This window comes from Girardinichthys multiradiatus, chromosome 2 (genome assembly GCF_021462225.1).
Source record: "Girardinichthys multiradiatus isolate DD_20200921_A chromosome 2, DD_fGirMul_XY1, whole genome shotgun sequence".
In the NCBI taxonomy this organism is placed as follows: Eukaryota; Metazoa; Chordata; class Actinopteri; order Cyprinodontiformes; family Goodeidae; genus Girardinichthys; species Girardinichthys multiradiatus.
In genome coordinates, this window is record NC_061795.1 from 9,469,984 (window position 1) to 9,496,670 (window position 26,687).

At 37.8% G+C, this 26,687-nt stretch overlaps 2 protein-coding genes across 7 annotated transcripts in view; both read left to right on the forward strand.

The window, feature by feature from the left end:
- The window catches only part of LOC124884785 (anoctamin-1-like), a 183,217-nt gene that overhangs the window by 71,413 nt on the left and 85,117 nt on the right, over nt 1–26,687 (forward strand). For all 4 annotated transcript variants that reach the window (XR_007042530.1, XM_047392838.1, XM_047392839.1 and 1 more), the window contains 6 exons: nt 591–645; nt 3,711–3,759; nt 4,467–4,522; nt 4,945–4,986; nt 23,210–23,274; nt 25,665–25,799. Coding sequence is in view for 3 of the 4 variants with exons in the window: in XM_047392838.1 (XP_047248794.1) it covers nt 591–645; nt 3,711–3,759; nt 4,467–4,522; nt 4,945–4,986; nt 23,210–23,274; nt 25,665–25,799 (402 nt within the window). In the remaining variant the exon portion in view is untranslated. The remainder of the gene's footprint in view (nt 1–590; nt 646–3,710; nt 3,760–4,466; nt 4,523–4,944; nt 4,987–23,209; nt 23,275–25,664; nt 25,800–26,687) is intronic.
- LOC124884827 lies at nt 11,091–18,635 on the forward strand. Of its 3 annotated transcripts, XR_007042531.1 has the most exons (11): nt 11,091–11,359; nt 11,917–12,129; nt 12,377–12,606; nt 12,800–12,915; nt 13,099–13,223; nt 13,388–13,584; nt 14,786–15,034; nt 15,200–15,328; nt 15,746–15,886; nt 16,141–16,253; nt 16,486–18,635. XR_007042531.1 is itself a non-coding variant. In XM_047392843.1 (8 exons), the coding sequence occupies exons 3-7, from the start codon at nt 12,900–12,902 to the stop codon at nt 16,246–16,248; spliced, it is 639 nt and encodes a 212-aa protein (XP_047248799.1). In that variant the 5' UTR covers nt 11,091–12,129; nt 12,377–12,606; nt 12,800–12,899; the 3' UTR covers nt 16,249–16,253; nt 16,486–18,635. The 3 variants fall into 3 exon arrangements, 2 of the variants coding, with proteins under 2 accessions (XP_047248799.1, XP_047248806.1); XM_047392843.1 differs by lacking the exons at nt 13,099–13,223; nt 13,388–13,584 and having other exon boundaries at nt 11,091–12,129; nt 14,786–15,030; XM_047392850.1 differs by lacking the exons at nt 13,099–13,223; nt 13,388–13,584 and having other exon boundaries at nt 11,091–12,129; nt 12,377–12,915; nt 14,786–15,030.

The window sequence follows — 26,687 nt, forward strand, 5'->3', positions numbered from 1 at the left end:
TGGGTACCTTTCACATTTGAACCATTGTGATACCAATACCCGGTACCTGGAAATCGATACTGGTACTCAACGGTAACAATTTTCAGTACTTTTTGTTTGTGTTTATGTGGTAATAAATGATAATTCGTTTAATAATAAAATCTCAAAATTTTCAATTTAACGTATCACATTTTGAAAAGTGGAGCCATACTTTCAACCGCTTTCTATCAGCCATGCTTTGTTGATGGTACCAGCGGCTACTGACGTCATTACGCTCTTCTGTGTGGAATGCTGTGTTCATGTTGGGCATGGATAATCAACCACTCTTCCACTCTCTAAGTGTCACAGTGATGCGTTTAGGTACTGAAACATGGTATCGTTTGAGTTTACATGAATCGATAGTACCGACGGAATTCGGTCGGTACCTATAAAAGTACTAAATACGGTACCAATCCCTAGTTATAATATGTTGTTGTTGGTTAAAACAAGTTGGGACAGTTTCACTAGCAACCCAAGCTGCATGTAATTTAAAAGCTAGGCGTAGATTTTAGATTTGGAACTGTATTACTAATTTGTGACAAAGACAAAGTGATATGTTTCTATGTTAACAGGTTTGACTTCTCAGACAAGGATAATTTCTTTGACAGCAAAACCAGGAGTTCCATAGTAAGTCCCCAGCAACAACTCAACACTTGACTGTTTTTCAACAAACTTACTTTTACACATACAGGGGTTGGACAATGAAACTGAAACACCTGTCAATTTAGTGTGGGAGGTTTCATGGCTAAATTGGACATGCCTGGTAGCCAGTCTTCATTGATTGCACATTGCACCAGTAAGAACAGAGTGTGAAGGTTCAATTAGCAGGGTAAGAGCACGGATTTACTCAAAATATTGAAATGCACACAAAATTATGGGTGACATACCAGAGTTCAAAAGAGGACACATTGTTGGTGCACGTCTTGCTGGCGCATCTGTAACCAAGAAAGCAAGTCTTTGTGATGTATCAAGAGCCACGGTATCCTGGGTAATGTCAGCATACCACCAAAAAGGACGAACCACATCCAACAGGATTAACTGTGGAGGCAAGAGGAGGCTGTCTGAAAGGGATGTCCGGGTGCTAACCTGGATTGTATCCAAAAAACATAAAACCAGGGCTGCCCAAATCACGGCAGAATTAAATGTGCACCTCAACTCTCCTGTTTCCACCAGAACTGTCAGTCGGGAGCTCGACAGGGTCAATATACAGGTCCTTCTCAAAATATTAGCATATTGTGATAAAGTTCATTATTTTCTATAATGTAATGATGAAAATTTAACATTCACATATTTTAGATTCATTGCACACTAACTGAAATATTTCAGGTCTTTTATTGTCTTAATATGGATGATTTTGGAATAAAGCTCATGAAAACCCAAAATTCCTATCTCACAAAATTAGCATATTTCATCCGACCAATAAAAGAAAAGTGTTTTTAATACAAAAAAACGTCAACCTTCAAATAATTATGTACAGTTATGCACTCAATACTTGGTCGGGAATCCTTTTGCAGAAATGACTGCTTCAATGCGGCGTGGCATGGAGGCAATCAGCCTGTGGCACTGCTGAGGTCTTATGGAGGCCCAGGATGCTTCGATAGCGGCCTTTAGCTCATCCAGAGTGTTGGGTCTTGAGTCTCTCAACGTTCTCTTCATAATATCCCACATATTCTCTATGGTGTTCAGGTCAGGAGAGTTGGCAGGCCAATTGAGCACAGTGATACCATGGTCAGTAAACCATTTACCAGTGGTTTTGGCACTGTGAGCAGGTGCCAGGTCGTGCTGAAAAATGAAATCTTCATCTCCATAAAGCTTTTCAGCAGATGGAAGCATGAAGTGCTCCAAAATCTCCTGATAGCTAGCTGCATTGACCCTGCCCTTGATAAAACACAGTGGACCAACACCAGCAGCTGACACGGCACCCCAGACCATCACTGACTGTGGGTACTTGACACTGGACTTCTGGCATTTTGGCATTTCCTTCTCCCCAGTCTTCCTCCAGACTCTGGCACCTTGATTTCCGAATGACATGCAGAATTTGCTTTCATCCGAAAAAAGTACTTTGGACCACTGAGCAACAGTCCAGTGCTGCTTCTCTGTAGCCCAGGACTTGGGAATGCGGCACCTGTAGCCCATTTCCTGCACACGCCTGTGCACGGTGGCTCTGGATGTTTCTACTCCAGACTCAGTCCACTGCTTCCGCAGGTCCCTTAAGGTCTGGAATCGGCCCTTCTCCACAATCTTCCTCAGGGTCCGGTCACCTCTTCTCGTTGTGCAACATTTTCTGCCACACTTTTTCCTTCCCACAGACTTCCCACTGAGGTGCCTTGATACAGCACTCTGGGAACAGCCTATTCGTTCAGAAATTTCTTTCTGTGTCTTACCCTCTTGCTTGAGGGTGTCAATAGTGGCATTCTGGACAGCAGTCAGGTCGGCAGTCTTACCCATGATTGGGGTTTTGAGTGATGAACCAGGCTGGAAGTTTTAAAGGCCTCAGGAATCTTTTGCAGGTGTTTAGAGTTAACTCGTTGATTCAGATGATTAGGTTCATAGCTCGTTTAGAGACCCTTTTAATGATATGCTAATTTTGTGAGATAGGAATTTTGGGTTTTCATGAGCTGTATGCCAAAATCATCCGTATTAAGACAATGAAAGACCTGAAATATTTCAGTTAGTGTGCAATGAATCTAAAATATATGAATGTTAAATTTTCATCATGACATTATGGAAAATAATGAACTTTATCACAATATGCTAATTTTTTGAGAAGGACCTGTACATGGCCGGGCTGCTATAGCCAAACCTTTGGTCACTCATTCCAATGCCAAACGTTGGTTTCAATGGTGCAAGGAGTGCAAATCTTGGGCTGTGGACAATGTGAAACATGTATTGTTCTCTGATGAGTCCACCTTTACTGTTTTCCCCACATCCGGGAGAGTTACGATGTGGAGAAGCCCCAAAGAAGCGTACCACCCAGACTGTTGCATGCCCAGAGTGAAGCATGGGGGTGGATCAGTGATTGTTTGGGCTGCCATATCATGGCAGAACATGATGAACATGAAAGTGAAGTTGAACATCTCCCATGGCCTGCATAGTCACCAGATCTAAATATTATTGAGCCACTTTGGGGTGTTTTGGAGGAGCGAGTCAGGAAACGTTTTCCTCCACCAGTATCACGTAGTGACCTGGCCACTATCCTGCAAAAAGAATGGCTTAAAATCCCTCTGACCACTGTGCAGGACTTGTATATGTCATTCCCAAGACGAATTGACACTGTATTGGCTGCAAAAGGAGGCCCTACACCATACTAATAAATTATTGTGGTCTAAAACCAGGTGTTTCAGTTTCATTGTCCAACCCCTGTACCTGTTAAATACAAAGAGAAGTTAGTAAACCTGATAATCGTTAATAATTATAAGTGATGCACCTATCAATTACATTGGTCAATTGGCTCTCAACGGTGATCTGAAAATGTTTATTAAAGGTATCAAAGTCAGCATCTTTTGTTAGTCTACAAATGCTTCAAGAAAAAGTATATTCTTTAACATACCTTGGAAAAATCTGATAAATCTTCTGGATAGAATAAGTCTTTTACTGTTTTTCTACGTAAAAGAGCTGCCAGTTTTATAATTGTATGTAACTGTTACTGCTTTTAACAAAGTGCTTACATAACTTTGTTTACTCGTTGTCAGGTATTCGAAATATTAAAAAGAACCAAATGTAAGGCTAAATACAGCATGGGTGAGTCCGAATCTGTTTCTATTCTGCTTCATAAGACTCTTTATTCATAACCCAAAATTATGGAATGATATTTCTTTAGTTTGACAACCACCCTTCACTTCCATTATACAAAATTATAAAAATGTATCACTTTAATTTTGTTTTATTTAATTCAAGTCTAAACAACATACATTTCTGCATGTATTTTTAGTAATGTAAGGTTGCATAAAAGAGAATGATAACAGCCCAGGAGTTTTCTAGGTGCCACAGTAGCAAAGTTAGCCTCACAATAACGTTTCTGGTTTAATGTGAAATAATGTGGAAAAGCTCAAAGGGCATGAGTACCTTTGCATGTTAGTGTATATTGTCTTTGAAATGGGCAGTAGTGCAAATGAAACAAAAACAGGAGTGGGTACTGGGCAAAAATATATAAATTGTTAAGAGTTTGTTGTAATTTCTTGATTTTGTGGTTGATCTGTTACCTTCTCTCGTCTTTGTCTTCTTCAGTAGAATATTTTGGGTGAGATTTGTTGCTATGTTTTTCAGCTGCTCTGTTGCTGCTTGTAATACGGTTTTGGAACATGACAAACAGAAGTTACTTAAACCAATAAGTCATTTTTTAGGTTGGTTAGGAAATAAGTAAGGTTAGAAATGTGTTGTGCTCTTCTCATGTGATGTTCCTAAATATTTACCTTTATATGGTTATATTCTTTGTTTTTGCCTGATAGGGATCACCAGTCTCCTTGGTAGTGGAGTTTATACAGCCGCCTATCCTCTTCATGATGTAAGCAGTGCAAATGCTAGAGAAAACCCTTTAATATTATTGGCTTTGTATTCCAAATCACAAGTTACACATTTATGGAAATTAACACTGAAGTCCTTCAGTGTGGGTATTTCCTTGGAGGACAGGGTTGGAATAAATATGTGTCTCTCCTGTGTGATTCCAAATTACTACAGGTACATTTAAGCTCTAGATCTGTATTTTAGAAAGACAACCAACCTGTGCACAATGTGCATCCCATTCTCTTTTCCTGATGTTTCTTTAGTCTGTTTTAAACTGTTAAGTTTTTGCAATCATTAGAAAACATCAGCAGGACCAATGTGAGTTAACCAAACAAATCTCTAATTCAAATCAGCTAAGATGGTTAAATATTTATTTGTTGCATGAAGTCTGTTTGTCAAATAACCATATCCATCTTTTCTCAGGGAGCTCTTGAGGAGGAGAGTGCAGAACCCAATGATAGAAAGGTAAGAATGTTACAACATCTTACACATTAGTGTAGGTTTTAAGAAGATTTTGTAACAACAAATATCCCCCAATACATCCATAAACCCCATAAAGACATTTCTGTTATTATAGTAAAGGCTAAAAAATCTGCTTTTTTTGGCTATGGAGTGACACCCCATAGGTTTGTAGTACCTGTTGCAATACACAGCCAATTTTCAGAGACGGAGTAATATTAAAACAAAACTCACTGTGGAATGTGAAAACTTAGCAGTGCAGCGACCGGCAGTGTACAGCAGCGATGTATATTTGGTAAGCTAGCATCGCTGGGCAAGTGACAGACAACAGTAATGTTATGTATTATAATGGAGTGCAGCACAAGCCAGGCCACATTTAAAACAACCATGCTGTTTCAGCTAAACCACTTTCATAAGACACTTTAGATCTGTGCCCAGCTTAACTAGGCAACTGATGAAAAACCAAGGCCAGTTAAAGAGGCGCCTATTTTTGCAAACATGTCATAGCACTGTTTGATGCATCAGCAAAGGAAAAGTTCATTTCAGTGTATTTATATAGTGCCTATTCACAACAAATGCCATCTCATAGCAATCTAACTCCTGACCGATCATGTGGCGACAGTGAACAGTTGATGGCATTGAATCACTGACTTTGCAGCAATTCTTCATATTGATCACACATTTGGTGAGAAGGAAAAGGAAAACTCACTTTCACTGGGAAGGAATTTCCAGCAGAAACTGAAGTAGTGTAAAAGTCCTTCCCAGTGACTGGAAGATTGATAAGGCAAGGCATACACATATAAACACAGAAGCACTGGTCCAGCAGTACTTTCTAAATGAAAGAAAAAGTAAAGAGTTAATGTCAGTGGTAGCTCCATTAGTGAGATAAACAAATCTAAACATACTATCTCTGTCTGTAGTAAAAACCGAGTATATAGAATATAGTTAGTGGCAACAGTACTGCTATCAATGGCTTTGTCTATGACAGAGAGACAAAGTTAACAGAAGTTTCCTAAGACGTTTTTGGTGGTAAAAAAGATGACCTCATCTAACAAGATGTTGTAGCTGGGCCAGATGTAGCATTTATTGAGAAAAAAAGGGACAACATAAAGTTAATGGCCTCAATAACTACAGATAATGCATACTTGGAAAGTAGTAGGAGAATGTAGCATGGTGACGAAAAGTGGTCATTATGTCCTCCAGCAGCCTAAGCCGGTAGCAACATAACTACGGAGATAGCTCTGAATAACCTAAGCCACTCTAAGTATAAAATGTATCAAAAAGACAAGTTTTAAGTCTAGTCTTAAAGTAGACAGGGTGTCTGCCTCACAGACTAAAACTGGGAGCTGGTTCCATAGGAGAGGAGCCTGATAACTAAAGGATCTGCCTGGCATTCTTCTTCTAGAGACTTTAGGAACCACCAGTAAACCTGCAGTCTGAGAACTAAGTGCTTTGTTAGGAATATATGGAACAATCAGATCTCTGATACATGAGGAGCTAAATATTTGGGGTTATTAGGGGTCATGGGGTCACATGACCTCAAAGCTATTTTAGAAAAATGGTGAATTTTAACATACAAAATTCATAAAAAATATAAAATGCATCTAAATCAGAAAAACAATGATTGTGTCTCCTCCTTCCATTTTTTTAGGATGATTTACGATTGATTTTATGTCAACTGGTCACATGACCTCAAAGCTATTGAAGAAAAGTGGTGAATTTTTAACATAAAAAATGTATTAAAAAAAGATTTATTTAAATCAGAAAAAAATGAGTGTGCCTCCTTTTTCCAGTCCAGTAGGACGATTCAACATTGATTGTGTGTCAGTTGGTCACATGACCTGCGAGCTATTGAAGAAAATTAGTGAATTCAAATATAAAAACATTCATAAAAAAATATAAATGTATTTAAATGCAAAATAAATTAGTACATTAATACATAGTACATTAATGCGTTGTTCTAATCTGTTAAAGGGATGTGCCGTTTTTTACGTGCAAACACGTTGCGAATCGGAACGCGCAGTGTAAAAAATGCGTGCTCGTGTAAAAAACCCACAGTCGGGTAATTAACGTGTGGTGGCATTTTATGCATATTTTATCATCAAGAAGCTGTCCTATTATTGCTCAGCAACTCAGGTTTGAAGGCATTTTACCCAATCAATGCAATGCAAAGGTAGACACAACCAGGAGGGCAGAAGATAATATTTTTAACATATCTTTTGTCATTTTAAAAATGAAACTACCAAAGCATAAGCCAAGGCATGATACATGTCAAAAAGGAATAAAAAGATAAGTAAAATACAGCAGTGTACTTAATAGAGCCACTTTTTCTGTAGGTTTTCTATGTGTAATCACATGCTATTATCTTTTTTAATTGATAGTTAATTGCCTGTTAAAAATTACTGAATCTTATTTTCTGCCCCAAGAGTAGAGTGAGTTTTATGATATATTAGACTTTATTGTTGAACTGGGTGTGATTTAGACAGGAGCAGAATGACAGGTGCATGTATTTTCTGTCTTTCCCCAATGATCAGGGATCTCCTGGTTGTGTCTGCCCTTGCAGTGAATTGATTGGGTAAAATGTCTTAAAATCTAGTGGCTGAGCAATAATAGGACAGCCTCTTGATGATAAAATATGCATAAAACACCACACATTATTTATGCGACCGACCGGCGCATCCTGTTATTTACGGATTAGAACAACGCTTTAATATACGGATGATTTTTGACCCTTTTGGCTTGCTATAAAAACCCTGCTCGCTCACGCGCACGGATCAAAATCCTGCTTGCTTGCTTTTGCGTGAGGAGAAATACCCTGCTCGCTTGCACGTGCAAATCTTTTTTTTTTACTTGCAGATTTTTGGTGATATGCCTCTATAAATATGGCTGTTTAAAATTTTTGTCACAAAATATCCTGTGCACCTCCTTCCATAGTGCCTTCAAGTGCGTTAATACTGGGTTTCCTAAAATAAGGCATGGGAAACAATGTCTATTGATCTGAAATGACTTACTTCCTCAATATCCATCCAGCCCAGCTTTATTTCTACTATTCCAGTCACTCCAAATGCAAAGTTAAATAGAAATCCTGTGCACCACATCTCCATCACCAGATTTTCATCATGCTAATTCTAGTTGTCTTCTTGTCCCAAATGAAAATCTTCAACAAAAATCTCAGGTTTGTAACCCTGGAGTAGGATATCAACAGGCAGCATTGTGGACACTTAATGGGGCTAAAAACCCATTTATTACATTCACCTTACCCCATAAAGAAAGCTGCAATTTTCCCCATTTGTCAAGATTTGTTTTGATCCTTTGAAGAATAACATACATATTTGAGGATATTATCTCTTCTGGATTTGGATGGAGTTGTATACCCAAATATTTCGTACCTGAAAGCACCCTTTGGAGTGGCATGTGTTTAAAATGGCATAAACTCAGATTTGTTCCAATTGTCTTGTATCCTCAGATAAAAGAATATGACTCAACACATTGCTACAGTGCTGGTATAAAGGCAATCAGATCTACAATCACAGCTAAGATATAATCTGCATACATAGGGAGCTCGTGCTTTTTTTCACCTGCACATATCCTTGAGTCGGCTCTTACTGTAACTACTAATAGCTCCACAACAGCGTGAATAGTGTTGGGGACAGGGCTCAGCGTTGTCTTGTTCCCCTGGCGAGAGTACAGTTTTTCCCCTCATTTGCAGAACATGGATCAAAAGAGAGGACTGTCGTAAGAACCCCCACTCCACATCATCATAAGCCTTCTCAGCATCTAAAGAAAATGTTGCAACAGGGACTGAATAAGTAATTCAAGTGTATTAGATGATTAAGCCTCCTCATGTTGTCCAGTGCAGACCTGTTCTTAATGATACCTACTTGGTCTTCGTCATCTTTTCTAATCGATATGCTAGAGTCTTTGTCAGGGTTTCACAGTTTAGCTCTATTAGACCAATTGGCCAGAATTTAGATTGATTTGATACATTTCTGCCTTTTTTTTAGGAATAAGTGGATCAAATGTGCCAGAGAGAGACCTTCTTTCAAAAGTCTTTCTGTATACTTCATGTAACACAGGTGCAATGGTGTCAATATATTTTACTTAAAATTCAACTGAGAAACTATCCAGCTGTAGTGACTTACCAGTCTTCATGTTGTAGCTCTGATTTCTTCCAAAGTAATAGGGGAATCCAACTTTTCAGTTTGCTCATTAGAAATAGTTGGCAGTTTCAAGAGACAGGTCTTTCTTTTTTTGTTTTTGATGGATATGTCAAAAGTGTTCCTCTCATGCATGCATGGCTTTAAACCCTCCTATGCAGACAATATATTATCTGTAGAACCAATGCTTGTTTGGAGAAAACATTTTAGTTCCTCTGGAATAACTGGAATAACTAAAAGACTCAATTGGAAGTAAAACAGTGTTAAGTCTCCAAGATCTTTACTTTTCTATATCCACATTGAAATCTACATGTAATTCAATTTTTCAATGGTCTTATGGTATCTGTGCCTATTTCACAGCCCATTATTCAATTCAGTAGTGTATCAGATACTAACAAAAGTCTATTCTTAAGTACAACTTGTGGCTGTGCAAATGAAAGGTATATTCTTGGGTTTGCTAATTTCCATATATCTACCAAATTTCAGTCATATGCTAGCATTTGGATTGCAGCCCCGTCTTTAGGTAATGACTTCCCAAAGGGTGTGCTTTTGTCAGTCAATCTATCCATTTCCTGATTGAAATAGCCTTATTAGTGTAATATTCTGTGTTACCTATCATGCCGTTGATTTCATGAAAGATGTCAGGTTCTGATTAGGCGCATATATATTGCATAGGACAGTTCTAATTTCATTCAACAAAATTTGATTACAAATGAAACGTCCTTCTTTATCATTATGTTGCTTAGGTGTAAGAACTTAGACTCTTCATAACAAGGATCATTACACCATTTCATTTGCTTGAGAAGGAGCAGTGGTACACTTTGCCCACCCGATCTCTTATCACTTATAAATAGGAATGAAAAAGTGACAAACTTTAAAAGTGATTCTTGGATAAATGTAATATCGATGCCTTTTGATTTTAGATGGGTCAAAACCTTTCATCTTTAAAGCATATTTCCAAATCTATTTATGTGCTATGATATCATGAGAATGTATCCTTTAGCCATCTTTAGCTACCTGATATACACCAGGTGACTTGATCTGCCACTCAACATAGTCATAGTAGATAGTCACTACATTCAACTCTCTGATTAAATCAGCATTGCACTATAATATGCATTGTACATTTGCAAGTCTGGAGTGGTTCTTTTTGCACGGAGGACATTCAACTGGTATGGATTTGGCTGTGATGAATCTGTGAAATATGGAAGCAAATCGTTACCATTTTTCAAATGAAAAAGCATTTCCAGAAATGCTTTTTCATTTTAAGAATGTGGCTGCATTGTTTAACTCATAAATGAAATTAGTAATCAATAATCCTATTTGCATTTTAATTTTCTTCTTCAAGACTGCTCATTCTTTCACTTAATTAACATGAAAAAGAAAGACATTTGAGATTTATTTTTCAAAATGTACCCCAGCAAATAGATACCAAAATTCAATTTGAAATTTAAAATTTGAAAATGAAAAGGCATTTCTAGAAATGCGTTTTCATTTTAAGAATGTGACTGCATTGTTTGACCCATAAATACAATTACTAATCAATCATCCTATTTGCATTTGCATTTTCTTCTTCAAGACTACTCATTCCTTCACTAAATTAAAATGAAAATGAAAAAGACATTTGAGATTTATTTTTGAAAATATGCCCCAGCAAATAGATACCAAAATTCAATTTGAAATGTAAAATTTGAAAATGAAAAAGCATTTCCAGAAATGTTTTTTCACTTTAAGAATGTGGCTGCACTGTTTGACACATAAATGAAATTAGTAATCAATAATCCTATTTGCATTTTAATTTTCTTCTTCAAGACTGCTCATTCTTTCACTAAATTAAAATGAAAAAGACATTGCTTTTTCGTTTTTGTGGTCTGCCCGCAAAGTACTGCCCAGAACTCGAAAACGAAAAAGCATTCCGAGCGGCGGACGCAGCAGAGTGACGTCAGCAGCCGCTCTTCCTCAGCTCCCTGCTGACCGAGCTACCCATCTTGCTCGGTAGGGGGCGTTGTGCACGTCTGCATTGCATTACATTGCAAACGTGCGGGAAAATTGATTGAATTGCCGGTGTGGGTCTGACTATCGGGACGCAGAGTAAGCAACCACAGTGACCACAACAGTGGCAGAGCTACTGAGGGAGGCCGCTGCTGCTATAGAACAAGTTCCTTCTTCCAACGCACCTGTGGCAATGCTGAATGCTCCTGAGCGCCGTAACAATGCTCGAGGTAAGGTTTTAGCAAGAAAAGCTAGCAAAATAACATGCACGTGTGAAACCTTTTTTTTAAGATGTCATGTCAACGAGAAACACTGTTGTTGAGTGTTAGGGCCCGCCAGACAAGTATCAGTGATTTTCCTTTTTTTGTTAACTGAAGTTACAGTTACAGTAGATTATAATGAAGCAACCATTTGTTTCAACAACTAACTTAAGTGTCAACAACAGCAAGTGTGTATGCCTGGAGCCATTAGGCTACTAACAAGCTGCAGTCAACAAAGACCCTTGTAAATTTGTATATGTTTTCTACTATTAATTCAACATGATCTTGATCATGATAGAAATTAAATTACATCATGCAATCTTACTGTTCTGCATTGAAATGTTAACCAAAAAATATCCATTGATCAAAAAAATTTTGGACTATGTTTATCTCACCATTTATGTTTATGCATAACTACACTATATCCTTATTTTATTTTTAATTCTGTTTCTTCTTTTTAACATATTCAAAATAAAGTTCAATTCAGTTGAATTTATGTTCTGCTTTCCAACCCATATTTCTTCCAGCTGAGGTTTTGAGGTTGTTTAGTCCTTACCCTGCACGAGGTGTACAACGTAAGTCAACCTCACCAGCCACCATGACCAAAAAATTTAAAAAGACCACATCCACTCACGCTTTCTTCTGCCTGGCTAAAAGAAAGGACAGTGATATCCCAACCCCAGCAGCAAAAAGAACGCTTGAAAGGGCAGGTTTATGGGAAAGGAAAATCACATTCCCAGGTATGCCTACAACTATGTATTGAATAATATCTGACTGAAAAAAGGGGTTTTATTTACCCAAAAAAAGGCAAAAGAAATGTTTTTTTTTTTTTTACAAAGATATAATAAAGGTTTGGGCATGTAAAAGAGATTAGGGTTAGCAGAACCCAAACAATAGCTATCTAATTTTAGGACACCATGATGTTGTAATAAAGTTAAATGTTTACATTTTACCCCTAAACTGGTTACAATACCTTTTTTTTCTCAGATAAATACTGTGGTGACTTTTCTGATCACCTAGAGTTGAACTTTCCACAACTGAAGTACTGTGGTGGGTTTCAACTCCTGCGGAGCCGGGGCTCTACAAGGTCCAAAGTCTTGGAAATCATTCCTTGCCCACAGAATGGGTATACTCCTGAAGGCCTGTCTAGCAAAGAAATTGGAGTGGGGGCAGCTGTGATTTACATAAGGCCAATCCAAAAAGATATTGACATCCAGGTCGAATTGTATATTTCTAGTATTATGTAGTATTTGATTCTCTGGAGTATGAAATCCCTGGCAAAGAAATCCCCAGCCGATAACCCTCACAACTGAAATATGTCTGTACAAAGTCCACTAAGCTCTAATGTGAAGAAAGATGTTTGATTATGTGATGCATATTTACTTGTTACTATTGTCTCATTTATGCCAGGATCCTCCCAGTTTGACCCTCACTCCTCAAACAACTGGACCACTGATGGAATGTGTCTACTGTGCAGAGATATTTAGCTTCTCTGAGATTCAAGGCCACAATGACTGTTGTGAAAAGTGAGACATATTTCTTGTTTATACATGAATTTGTATAGTGTAAATTGTGAAATCCTACAGACATTTTATTTTCCTAAAACATCAGTTGACCCAAATTTTTTTTTATTTTATTAGTGTCTCACACACTGAATTGATGTTTTAGATTCCTTTAGTGTATTAACAATGTCCTGCTATCACTCCAAGAAAAAATAACTCAGATTCAACTGCTGAAGAAACCCTTGAGAATACCCAGGCAGGAACCTCAGCTGCTGCTAGCTCATCAAGCAACCAAAATCCACTTGAAGAAAATCAAAGTAGTAGCTCTGAAGGTGCAATTGTCTTATTGTTTATAACCATAAACAGTTAATGGATAAAAGTACTGATATTTATATTGTCCTTACAAAATAGAAGGAACTTTTAGCTGCTGTCCTAAAAAAAACTTAAAAAAAATATATTTCTTTCCAGTTTTCACTTATAATTAATTGATTTTCAGAATGGACAACAGAGCCTGATTTTTACAAGGCAGCCAACATGTTTTGCCATCACTTGCTCAGCAATGCTGAACTCAAGCCAGGGTTGGTTGCCGGGCTTGACCTCGGATCCACTGAGGAAGATCGTGAAAGGGAGATTCTGACTTTCTACAAAAAACGGGAATTGACTGGGCAAGCCCATTTTCTGTTATATTGACTGGTTGGTATCTTTCATTAAATGTGTTTTACTGCAAAATTTCTAACAAGAACAGTGATTACAACTTAAAGCTGAAGTAAAAATTTTAACTAGCTGAATAGTCTTTATGCCCTGCTCCACTACTTCCTTAGATTAAAGCAGCTCCTTTATTTTTTTTGTTTTACATTACATGCCAAATTGATTAATCCAGATGTGCCTTACCACAGCAGTCACAATAAAAACTATGATCAGGCGCACCTTCGGAAAGTTGTCGAGTGTAGTGGAATTTCCTTATCAAAGTGTGAGAGAAGTTGACTCACAACAAGAAAAAATCCGGACTTTGTCTTTATAAGTTTTATTCAAAGGCTTAAGCGTTTGAAGACCCTGTCACTGAGGTTAGTCAGTGAAACAGAGCCCCAAACACTATTTACACACAGTATTTATACCAAACATGACAGTGTTATCTCAACTTCAAAGAGTCTGTGTTTTATGGCCCTGGACCCTCCTCGGGTTCAGAGGTGACAAAGTTATCTAGGAACAAACCATCGGCTCTTCCTGAGGCATCACCCTAAATGATGGGTTTTAACCATTAAACTTCTGATAATGGCTTTTACAGCTTCCTCCTCTAACACAGATGTTCTGAGGAGTGAGGTAACCTGAAGGTCATACACTTTGGAACATTTCATAAAAAAAATTCCATTACATGAGCTAGGAATAAAACCTATAGAAATTTACTCTTACATTATATATACATTCCTATTAAGTCTACACGGTAAGTCCTTGTATTTCAGGTGATGCAGCTATTGGAGATGATGTAAAACGGCATTTCCTGTCTATAGTAATGGAAAAAATCCAGTTTGGTTTCAACCTGGACTTTGTTGAGTTTTAAAATACGTTTATTGTATTGTTTTTTATGTAAAAAAACACAATTTTGCCTCAAACACAAGTAGGGGTTGGATAAATTGGCTCTGATTAGTTGGCCCTAAAGTCCAAAATTGATCTCAAATTGGCAACTGCATTGCATTGCATTGTGTTCTTTAACTGTAAAATGTCTTCTCTCATGTCTGGTATTTTGACTCACCCAAATCTTGTTTGTGTGACACTATGTAAATCATTATCAGAGCTAGATATTTCCTTGAACTGCAATTGATAAACCTCAGGATAATGTTGTCTCAGCAGAAATCAGCTTTTATTTGTATCTTTTGTTTTTTTTTTTTACTCTCAGAGAACACTGGCAGAACTCTTCTGTTCAATGGGACAGGCGATCACAAGGTCCCATCCACTTCCAAAGTCCTGATTGATGGAGACCTTTTCCGAGTAGCTGGACGTGCCATAGGACATTCTTTTATTCATGGAGGCCCTCGATTGAATGGACTGAGTCCAGCAATGTTGCAGCTAATTGTTGGAAGTAATCAGGAGTTTGCTGCACTTGAGCTTGCTGACTGCCCTGATACAGATGTCCTTGATGTGGTGTGTAAGTGTCACTTGAAGTTGTTTTTATTGTCATGACACAAATGTTTTTTAAATTCACTTCAATTGATTATTCCTATGCTTTCTTGCAAATATGTTTTCTTTGTGCTTAACATAAAAGCATAGACCATAAAAGTGAAATACCGTTGCCTTACTTTATTAATTGCAGCTTGATAGTCAGAGAGAACTGACCCCACAGGAACGATGTGAGGTGAACAACTTGGCCTTTGGCTGGGATCTTCCTCCCATCAACGATAACAACAGGAGGTGGTTGGCAGAGAAAATTCTACAGCATGTGGTATATGAGTAATTATAAATGAAATTAAGTACTTTATCTTTTTTTGTCATTTATTCTATTATTTCTTTTATTTTTTTTGCTGCTGAAATAGCCACATATATATATACAAGCACGCACTTATGCGCACACATGCACACACACACACACACATATATATATATATATATATATATATATATATATATGAAATTTTGCATATACAAATTTCACCCATTAGTTAGGCTACCTCCTTGTATGTCGTTTTTTTAAATTCTCCACCCTTTTATTGGGTACAAAACAATAAAAGTAGTCCACCCAAAACAAATTATGCTACATATATTGTAAAACAGATTCACTAGTGTAATAGTGTCTTTTTTTTTTTAACCAGCATCTGTATCTAAATTATACCTAAACTTATTGATAATTTATTTTTTTTAGGTCATTGAACGGAGAAGAGCACAAATGAAGCAGCTCCGTAAGGGGCTGAAAGAGAGCGGTGTTCTCACTATGATTAAAGAGCGTCCAGCCCTAGCCGAAGTCCTTTTCCCAAAATCAGCAGAACAAGTGATGGACTCACAGGTAATTGGCTTCTAATAATAAACTGCTGACTGTTTACATAAATATCATTGTGGTAATTGTTATTGTAATTAGAATACTGCTTTAAGTGTAACATTTTGTATTTCTATCTTTCCGATAACAATCCTCCATTTTTATATACAATTAAAGTTGCCTTTTTTATCTGTACTTTTCTGAATGTGATATTTGCAAAGTAGCTCTACTCTGTTGATATGCCTTTTTAACTGATAGTCTTTGAAAATGTTTTTAATTCTTAGACCATCTTGAAAAGGATCATCTGGCCAATGCCAGATAGTGAGGATGAGAATGACCACAGCAACGTGGAGGAGACATGCCTGGTGACAGGCTTTTTGAGACTACATTGAAAAAGGTCAGATAACACGTTAAAACCGATCTGATTCCGAACACTCTTCATATCCTAGACCTATTGCTGATTATTCACATTGAGTCCATATTTATGGAAACATGTTGGTGAGAAATAATATTTTGTGGACAATGTTTTATTTTACTGTAGAAAGTCAAATTTTTTAAAAGCACTCTACAGTGAAGCAGTGACTAATGATGTTCGGGTAAACTTCAAAAAGGTATGACTGTCTTTGTAGGGTCTTCTCAGGAACTACAACAACTCCTGAAGTTCTGGACAGGTTGGAGGATACCCCCCCAGCACCTTTATGTTGAAATATCTCCAGAAATTACTCTGCCAGTCGCTTCAACCTGCCTCACAACGCTGAAACTCCCAACGCTGAAACTCCCACTGAAGTGCCAAAGTTACCAGGCATTCAAAGAAAACCTGGAAGCATCTGTGAGATCTACGGAGTTTGGATTTGGAATGATCTGATTAGACTGATCTGAGATCTGCTTTAAAGCAGAGGTAGGGAGTAGGAGAAACCTAACTCCCACATTTCCATGTCTGGTTTGTAGTTTTTGTAAATTTTAGTGTCGCTTCTCTTTATTTTTTACCAGTTGGTGAAAAGATAGTTCTACTCTCATGTTGAATATATTTGTATAGTCAATCATACAAAAGTACCTCCATAACAAACTACCCCCTTAAACCGTTTAATAATGTTGACATTTTAATATACAGTTAAGGAGCGTGATATTTTATTGACAAATGTTTAAGGTTGTGGAATAAAGACAACTTCAAAAAGAAAAAAAAACGTTCTTGCTTCCAGAATGCACCTAAAATGCACACAACCTTTACAAGTGAACTTAATTAACTCTAATGCTGTTGCCAGTATTTAAGAATGCTGGGTTTAATTCTTGCCATATCAGTAGTGGTTGTGGTTCTGGATAGAGTGGAGGGGGGACTGTGACTGTATAGATGTCCAGTGCATCCAAGAAGGGAACATTGGGGTCAGGTAAGCTAGCCATGTCCTCCTCTGTCAGATGTCGCTACAGCTCCACTTGAGGTACTTCAACTTGTTCCCTTTGATCTCCAATGTCACCAAATCCGTATGGTCCATCCCAATCAATACCATAGTCTGCCTCCACCTCAACACAAAAGAGTATTGGAATTTTAAATATCGAATATTAAATATTTCATAAACTTTGTAACTGTTTCAGAAAAATAAGGCTTTGTTAGGATACAACACAATACAAAACCTATCTTATCTTAAAATGTTTCACTGTAAGTTTAACAATTACAGTTTAAAAATGTTAAGCTATGCAATAAGCTCTCCTAACCTTAAAGGAGTCATCACTGGGTGTTTTAACATATCATGTCTCTCTGTAATTGTATCAAAATTACACATGAGATTTTGACTGGTCTGGATGCTCATTGTAATAATGGTAATGAGGTGCACAATAATTAAGAAGCTGTTCACGTCAGAGGCAATGGGCAGAGCTGGACCAGGGTTCGCTGCTGTCCCCCTCGCATTCTTGTAATGTATGTATGCATGCGTAAACAAAGATTTTTAATTTTCAGTCAAGTTTCAACTGAGGTCCAACTATAATAGAAATGTTTTAACAAGTAAAAATTAGATTTTAAGGTGATGACTCCTTTACATATTTAATTTTTAAAGAAATGTAGCCATATAATTTTAGGGTTTTATAATATTTAATTAAGTTGGTAGGGAGACTGGCTACCTGCAGTTCTCAGACTATGATGGTTCCATGCATCCACGAAGAAGGCCAGTTGCTTCTGTAGTTGAGGCAGAAAAGTCCAGTGGAGAGCAAAAAGATGATTTTCATCATCAGGATTCAACATTCCTTCACTTTCCAGGTTTCAAAAGACAACATAGAATGGGACCAGGACTTGGATGTACACATCTCTCCACAGGCGTTCTATCCTGGAAGGGCAAATGACATGATAAAAAAAAAAATAAACATATGGAAAAAACGGTTTTGCTTTGAATTATAATTGACAAAATAATAATTATGTTATTTAAAATTAGAATTGAGGACAAAAAAACGACGCTCAAAGAAAAGGTTGATGTGCATAAAAGTGGTAACTTTAGATAGTCATAGTCCTAAGAAGCCAGGATTTAGATTGTGACAGACACTAAAGCTCCACTGATGAATGAGGTATGGAATGAATAAATGAGGGAACTGCGCATTTGACCTTATGCACAGTTTTATATATGAGGCCCTGGTCTTGGTTGAGTACTCGCCTGACGTGTGAAAATACAAGCAAACTACACACTATAAAGTTTTATCTTTTAAGCTTTATGTTAGTGGTCATAGGAGAGAAGATTGTAACATCCAACAATTATGTGAATAGAAAAGAAGAAATAAAAAAATTAAAAGTTTTGAAGTAGTTCTCTGGTCCCTAAATGTTGTTGTAATCCTTAAACACCCATGTTCTCACCACCTTTGTCAGAGCGCACACGTGATGGCAAACCAAACTTGTTGATGCCACCAATGAAGCTCTCCAACACAGTAGATGCCCGATTGTTGGTTGCAGCAGACAGATAAACATTTAAATGGCTGAAGCCATCTATTCCACCATGAACAACAAATCTCCAGCTATTCGTAAAAGAAAACAAAGAAAAGATGAATAAAAAACATTTCTTAAATATACAGGTCCTTCTCAAAATATTAGCATATTGTGATAAAGTTCATTATTTTCCATAATGTCATGATGAAAATTTATCATTCATATATTTTAGATTCATTGCACACTAACTGAAATATTTCAGGTCTTTTATTGTCTTAATACGGATGATTTTGGCATACAGCTAATGAAAACCCAAAATTCCTATCTCACAAAATTAGCATATCATTAAAAGGGTCTCTAAACGAGCCATGAACCTAATCATCTGAATCAACGAGTTAACTCTGAACACCTGCAAAAGATTCCTGAGGCCTTTAAAACACCCAGCCTGGTTCATCACTCAAAACCCCAATCATGGGTAAGACTGCCGACCTGACTGCTGTCCAGAAGGCCACTATTGACACCCTCAAGCAAGAGGGTAAGACACAGAAAGAAATTTCTGAACGAATAGGCTGTTCCCAGAGTGCTGTATCAAGGCACCTCAGTGGGAAGTCTGTGGGAAGGAAAAAGTGTGGCAGAAAACGCTGCACAACGAGAAGAAGTGACCGGACCCTGAGGAAGATTGTGGAGAAGGGCCGATTCCAGACCTTGGGGGACCTGCGGAAGCAGTGGACTGATTCTGGAGTAGAAACATCCAGAGCCACCGTGCACAGGCGTGTGCAGGAAATGGGCTACAGGTGCCGCATTCCCCAGGTCAAGCCACTTTTGAACCAGAAACAGCGGCAGAAGCGCCTGACCAGGGCAACAAAGAAGCAGCACTGGACTGTTGCTCAGTGGTCCAAAGTACTTTTTTCGGATGAAAGCAAATTCTGCATGTCATTCGGAAATCAAGGTGCCAGAGTCTGGAGGAAGACTGGGGAGAAGGAAATGCCAAAGTGCCAGAAATCCAGTGTCAAGTACCCACAGTCAGTGATGATCTGGGGTGCCGTGTCAGCTGCTGGTGTTGGTCCACTGTGTTTTATCAAGTGCAGGGTCAATGCAGCTAGCTATCAGGAGATTTTGGAGCACTTCATGCTTCCATCTGCTGAAAAGCTTTATGGAGATGAAGATTTCATTTTTCAGCACGACCTGGCACCTGCTCACAGTGCCAAAACCACTGGTAAATGGTTTACTGACCATGGTATCACTGTGCTCAATTGGCCTGCCAACTCTCCTGACCTGAACCCCATAGAGAATCTGTGGGATATTGTGAAGAGAACGTTGAGAGACTCAAGACCCAACACTCTGGATGAGCTAAAGGCCGCTATCGAAGCATCCTGGGCCTCCATAAGACCTCAGCAGTGCCACAGGCTGATTGCCTCCATGCCACGCCGCATTGAAGCAGTCATTTCTGCCAAAGGATTCCCGACCAAGTATTGAGTGCATAACTGTACATGATGATTTGAAGGTTGACGTTTTTTGAATTAAAAACACTTTTCTCTTATTGGTCGGATGAAATATGCTAATTTTGTGAGATAGGAATTTTGGGTTTTCATGAGCTGTATGCCAAAATCATTCGTATTAAGACAATAAAAGACCTGAAATATTTCAGTTAGTGTGCAATGAATCTAAAATATATGAATGTTAAATTTTCATCATGACATTATGGAAAAGAATGAACTTTATCACAATATGCTAATATTTTGAGAAGGACCTGTATAAGGTATCAGATAGCAATTTGTAAAAGGTTCATACACAGCTTATTTGACATAAAGAACAGTAGCGTACAACGAAGAAAGTTGTAGAGCGGGTGAACAAAGTCAATATGTCCAAGTATGTACCGTATTAATTTGTGGTTTCCATCTATGTGCCACATTGCATTTGGTGCAGGAACAGAGTATTGCCTCAGTCTTAGTGTCCGATTGGCCATGGCCTCATTGCCAATTGGGTCCACTCTTTTTAAGGAGTCACGTACTCTTGTAACTACAACAACAACAGCAAACGTTAAATTTCAAAGACAAATTACGTGAAATATTAACAGCACTTCAAAAATCAGTGTTAACACAGCACAGGTAATGGCAATGAAGGTAAGATTTCATTTATGAAATTGCCAATTTGATTTAAATAATTATATTTTTATTTTATTTTCTTATTTTAATTATATCATGTTATCTTTTGATCATTCTTGTTGAATGCAGCACTTTTCACTACATTTTCGTTAGAAAAGTTATACAAATACATTTTATTATTATTATTGTTATTATAACTTAGGTCAAACTGAGAGAATGTGCACTCATTGGACTTACATAGGATTTAATGCATTCATATGGAGATAAACTTCACATTAAACTTACTCTGCACTAGCAGTCCCCTGGCATGAAGGAATGACTTCATCATCCTGTATCCTGTGTTAGGGTGACTTTGGTGGATTTCTGCAATGACTGCATCAAGCTCTTGGTCACTCATTGCAGAATACATGTCTGACATTCTAAACAAACAAAAAACAATGTCTGAGAATTATCTTGGAAAGAGTGAGACAGATTATTTTAATTGACCTTTTTTTTTTTTTTTTAGCTTATTGTGTGTTTGCCACTATCATCACTTTATGCTGCTATGGTCACGTAGTCAAGTTTCCTAAGGGGATAGTGCACATGAACCTGCTAAAGTCGGGTGCCCAACTTTTGAACTTTGACTAAAATATTATGTATTCAATATTCTTTAAACAAAACCATCTGGAGTACTTGTAGTTAACTCCCAAGTCCATCTTGGGACTTGGGAGTTAAGGCTTACTATACTGTAGTCCTTATGACATCACAGTCTGTTGTTAGTGATCTACTTCAGGAATTCGCAAAGTGTTTTTTGAGGGCGCGACCAAGATGAAATGTGTAATGGCGGTCTGATAATTACACAATTACAGTGCTTTTCCCCCCCTAGCACAACAAAGGAGGGGGAGCGACTGTCAATGTTGTCAGAAAGTTGTCTCCAGTACTGCACCTACCTGAACGCCCTTATACAGGCATATGCTACGTCATGAAGCATCAAATGACAACAAATATGTTTAATTGTGAACACGGTTCCTTCACTAATAATAGTAATAAGCTGTCTGTTACCTCAATCCGTTGCTTTGCATCCTTCGACGGATCGTCTGGTGGCCTACGCCGAACAGCTCCGTTATTTCATGTACTTTGAAACCATTTAATAAATAGATTTTAATGGACTGAAATGGGATGTTGATGGTTGGTCGTCCTCGTCCCATTTGAGGCTCCACAGCATCCAGCCGTTCCAGGACTGAACGGAGGTTCACTATAGCAACCTCATTAATGTTCAAATCTATGATGGCAGAGTATGCAGCCAAGGTCTCCATGACCTGTTCTACGCGGTTACGGGCATCAGACTCGGATATACTACTGGATTCTACCTGCTCAGCTAATTCTAAAAGTGTTTGCACAATTTGAGGGAGCGCCATAACCTAAGATGCTAAAGACCCACACCAGCAATTTGATCAATTTTCCCGCACGTTTGCAATGTAATGCAATGCAGACGTGCACAGCGCCCCCTACCGAACAAGATGGGTAGTTCGGTCAGCAGGGAGCTGAGGAAGAGCGGCTGCTGACGTCACTCTGCTGCGCCCGCCGCTCGGAATGCTTTTTCGTTTTTGAGTTTTTGGCAGTACTTTGCCGGCAGACCACGAAAACGAAAAAGCAATGTCTTTTCTTTTTCATTTTAATTTAGTGAAAGAATGAGCAGTCTTGAAGAAGAAAATTAAAATGCAAATAGGATTATTGATCACAAATTTCATTTATGAGTCAAACAGTGCAGCCACATTCTTAAAATGAAAAAGCATTTCTGGAAATGCTTTTTAATTTTCAAATTTTACATTTCAAATTGAATTTTGGTATCTATTTGTTGGGACATATTTTGAAAAATAAATCTCAAATGTCTTTTTCATTTTCATTTTAATTTAGTGAAGGAATGCGCAGTCTTGAAGAAGAAAATGCAAATAGGATGATTGATTTGTAATTTTATTTATGGGTCAAACAATGCAGTCACATTCTTAAAATGAAGAAGCATTTATGGAAATGCTTTTTCATTTTCAAATTTTACATTTCAAATTGAATTTTGGTATCTATTTGCTGGGGTACATTTTGAAAAATAAATCTCAATGTCTTTTTCATTTTAATTTAGTGAAAGAATGAGCAGTCTTGAAGAAGAAAATGCAAATAGGATTATTGATTTCTAATTTCATTTATGAGTCAAACAATGCAGCCACATTCTTAAAATGAAAAAGCATTTCTGGAAATGCTTTTTCATTTGAAATATGGTAACGGTTTGCTTCCATAATGAAAAACATGATGAAAGAAATGTCTGACAAAGATGTTACATTAAAACAACTAATACTACTATAATCTCAACAGCTTTTGTATCAGGAGTGGGCAAACTACAGTGTCTTCTATATGTACCAGCCCATTGGACTTGTTCGGTAAGCAAACATTTTCTTTCTGCAACTTAATTTTTATGGCATTATTGTAGAACAAGTGAACCAGAAGTAGAACATTTGCCAGCTATATCATCATATTTTTACGAAAATTCCCAAATTACAGTGCTTCAAACAAATCATGTAGAGTATGCAAACAGTCATTAGTCATAGATATTGTACATTATAAGAGCAAAGAAAACACAGCTGAAGAAAGGAGAAAGAATCATGTCAGTTATAAATTTAGCGATCCATTGTCTCCCTATTGAGCAGTATCTATTCCATTTGGACCACCTTAAAATGTACTGATCATATTTTAGCCGCAAAAGGTATGTTATGCCCCTTTTCCACTAGCTTTTCCACTCGGTCTTGCTCTACTCGGGACGGTACCTGTTGTGTTTACATGGACCTACTGGATAGCTGGAGTTATGGCAACTGAATCCCCGCCTTCAGCTGTCAGTGTAGTGCGCTATTCTGTTATTAACATTACTATGTGACATTGTCACATTATAGTAATCTGCATAAAACATAAAATACAAACAATCTTTGTATTATTGTTTATGCAAGAATATCATCTTTATTTTTTATTTATATATAAAACGATCCACTGGGGAAATTATCTGGACCACAGTCTAACCAGAACTTAATAAAATGAAGTTCAGGTGTTTTGATGTGAGGGGGTGTGGCTGTAGTAGTGGAGAGGATAGACGCTGCTGTCTGGACTGGTAATGCTCCAACGTTTGCCTGAAGAAGTTGTAATTTTGTGCTTTATGAGGAAGTTTTTTTTCTCAGTCATGACAATAATGAGGACAAGAACTTTAAAGTGCTGAAGGATTGAACTCTCAGATTTCAACCCTGTTGAAGTTAGTTTAAGGTTGGATATTGAATATTCATGCTCCACGGATTCAGCGGTGGAAAACTATCATATCCTGGTGTTTTATTACTTTTTAACTTTGTAAGTGCAATAGCGTATTCTTTTTAAGTATTTTTGTTATTAAAAAGTTATGAGTTCCAATAGAGAGGAAGTCCAGAGATTTCAGGAATGTTTGTATTTTCTCTCTACTTTCCTTTCTTCAGTTGAGAGTAAATTTTCTTGTACAACTAGTTTGTATGAAGAACGGCACTGAACTCATCTACATCTGTGCATATTTTCTCAGAGTTGTGGTCTGCCATCTTATATTTGTGAGGTCCTCTTTTTTTGCATCTTGTTAGCCAACAACTTTGTAGCTTTTGAAGCTACAGCATACTAGGATTGTATTTACACACACACACACATATATATGTATGTATATATATATATATATATATATATATATATATAGCACTAGAGGCCTTTATTTTTGACAGTAGGCAGACAGGAAGGAGGGGCAAAGAGAGGGGGAGACATTCGGCAAAGGTCGCCAGGTCCGGAACTTGAACCCGGGACGGCCGCTTCGAGGACTATAGCCTCCATATGTGGTTGCGCGCTAACCCCTACACCACCAGCACCGCAACTACTAGGGTATTTTCTGCATCTTAGTATGTTGTTTTTCCAAGACCGCCAAATTCCATTCTACTTGTCTTAGCCTATTTTCTTTAGCTTTTTTAAAATGGAATGTAAATGTAAATATGAATTTACCCCTGACTACTGCTTTCAGTGAGTCCCGCTGAATATTTCGGTTAACCTCCCCATTATCATTAAGTTCAAGAAAAATTTTGATTTTGTACTGTATTTGATCAAGATTTTTGTCTGTTAATAGACTTGTGTTGAATCTCCAAATTATTTTCTTAGTTCTGCTGTCTAGGTCCAATGTCAGGTAATTTGGTAAATGGTCAAACATGCCTCCAGTACCCTGTGTCTGTCGCTTTGTCAATTCTATATTAAGCTTTAGGAAGTGCGGTGAAAAAAGTATAATTCCTAAACATTCCATTCAATTCAATTCAGTTTTATTTATATAGCGCCAATTTTTCAGTGTATCCAAAAACAGTGATTTGAGGCATTGAGGTGGTGTAAAATTTTAACTGGATCACTTCACTGCAGTGGAAGGATAAAAGGCAACAATAAAGAAAAAGGGGAAATGAGTGCACAGTGGCACCTGAATGAGAAGGCTTTAAATTGGCATTCATTGTTGTCAGAATCAGAAAGTGAAAGAACCATTGCTACTAATACTAAAGGCGAGATCAAAATGGAAAAGGGAGGGAATCTGATTATATTTTTCTGTAGTTCAGTGTGACTTTCCAAGTAAGCAGGACAGTCAAATAAGCCAAAGGTTTGTGGAACCAGTACTTGGCAAAGTAAGGTGTGTGTTCAATACATCAACGATGTTTTCTTGCCACACCTTTCTATTTTTAATGAGTAAATCCAGAAATATGTGAAAAATCATTAAAGCTAATTGCTTCTACTTTCTGTCATGTAGGAAATATTTTGGTGAGAAGATCGGCCTTTACTTTGCATGGTTGGGCCTGTACACCCAGATGCTCATTCCTGCCTCACTAGTGGGTGTCATTGTGTTTCTCTATGGATGTGCAACGGTTGATGACAACATACCAAGGTAAGCACAGACACACTCCAAATATCCTAATAAGGAATTACACAAATGAAGATATGTTTGTGAGCTGGTCACATGGTGTGGCATGAGAAGGTACAGGTCCTTCTCAAAATATTAGCATATTGTGATAAAGTTCATTATTTTCCATAATGTCATGATGAAAATTTAACATTCATAAATTTTAGATTCATTGCACACTAACTGAAATATTTCAGGTCTTTTATTGTCTTAATATGGATGATTTTGGCATACAGCTCATGAAAACCCAAAATTCCTATCTCACAAAATTAGCATATCATTAAAAGGGTCTCTAAACGAGCTATGAACCTAATCATCTGAATCAACGAGTTAACTCTAAACACCTGCAAAAGATTCCTGAGGTCTTTAAAACTCCCAGCCTGGTTCATCACTCAAAACCCCAATCATGGGTAAGACTGCCGACCTGACTGCTGTCCAGAAGGCCACTATTGACACCCTCAAGCAAGAGGGTAAGACACAGAAAGAAATTTCTGAACGAATAGGCTGTTCCCAGAGTGCTGTATCAAGGCACCTCAGTGGGAAGTCTGTGGGAAGGAAAAAGTGTGGCAGAAAATGTTGCACAACGAGAAGAGGTGACCGGACCCTGAGGAAGATTGTGGAGAAGGGCCGATTCCAGACCTTAAGGGACCTGCGGAAGCAGTGGACTGAGTCTGGAGTAGAAACATCCAGAGCCACCGTGTACAGGCGTGTGCAGGAAATGGGCTACAGGTGCCGCATTCCCCAGACCTGGGCTACAGAGAAGCAGCACTGGACTGTTGCTCAGTGGTCCAAAGTACTTTTTTCGGATGAAAGCAAATTCTGCATGTCATTCGGAAATCAAGGTGCCAGAGTCTGGAGGAAGACTGGGGAGAA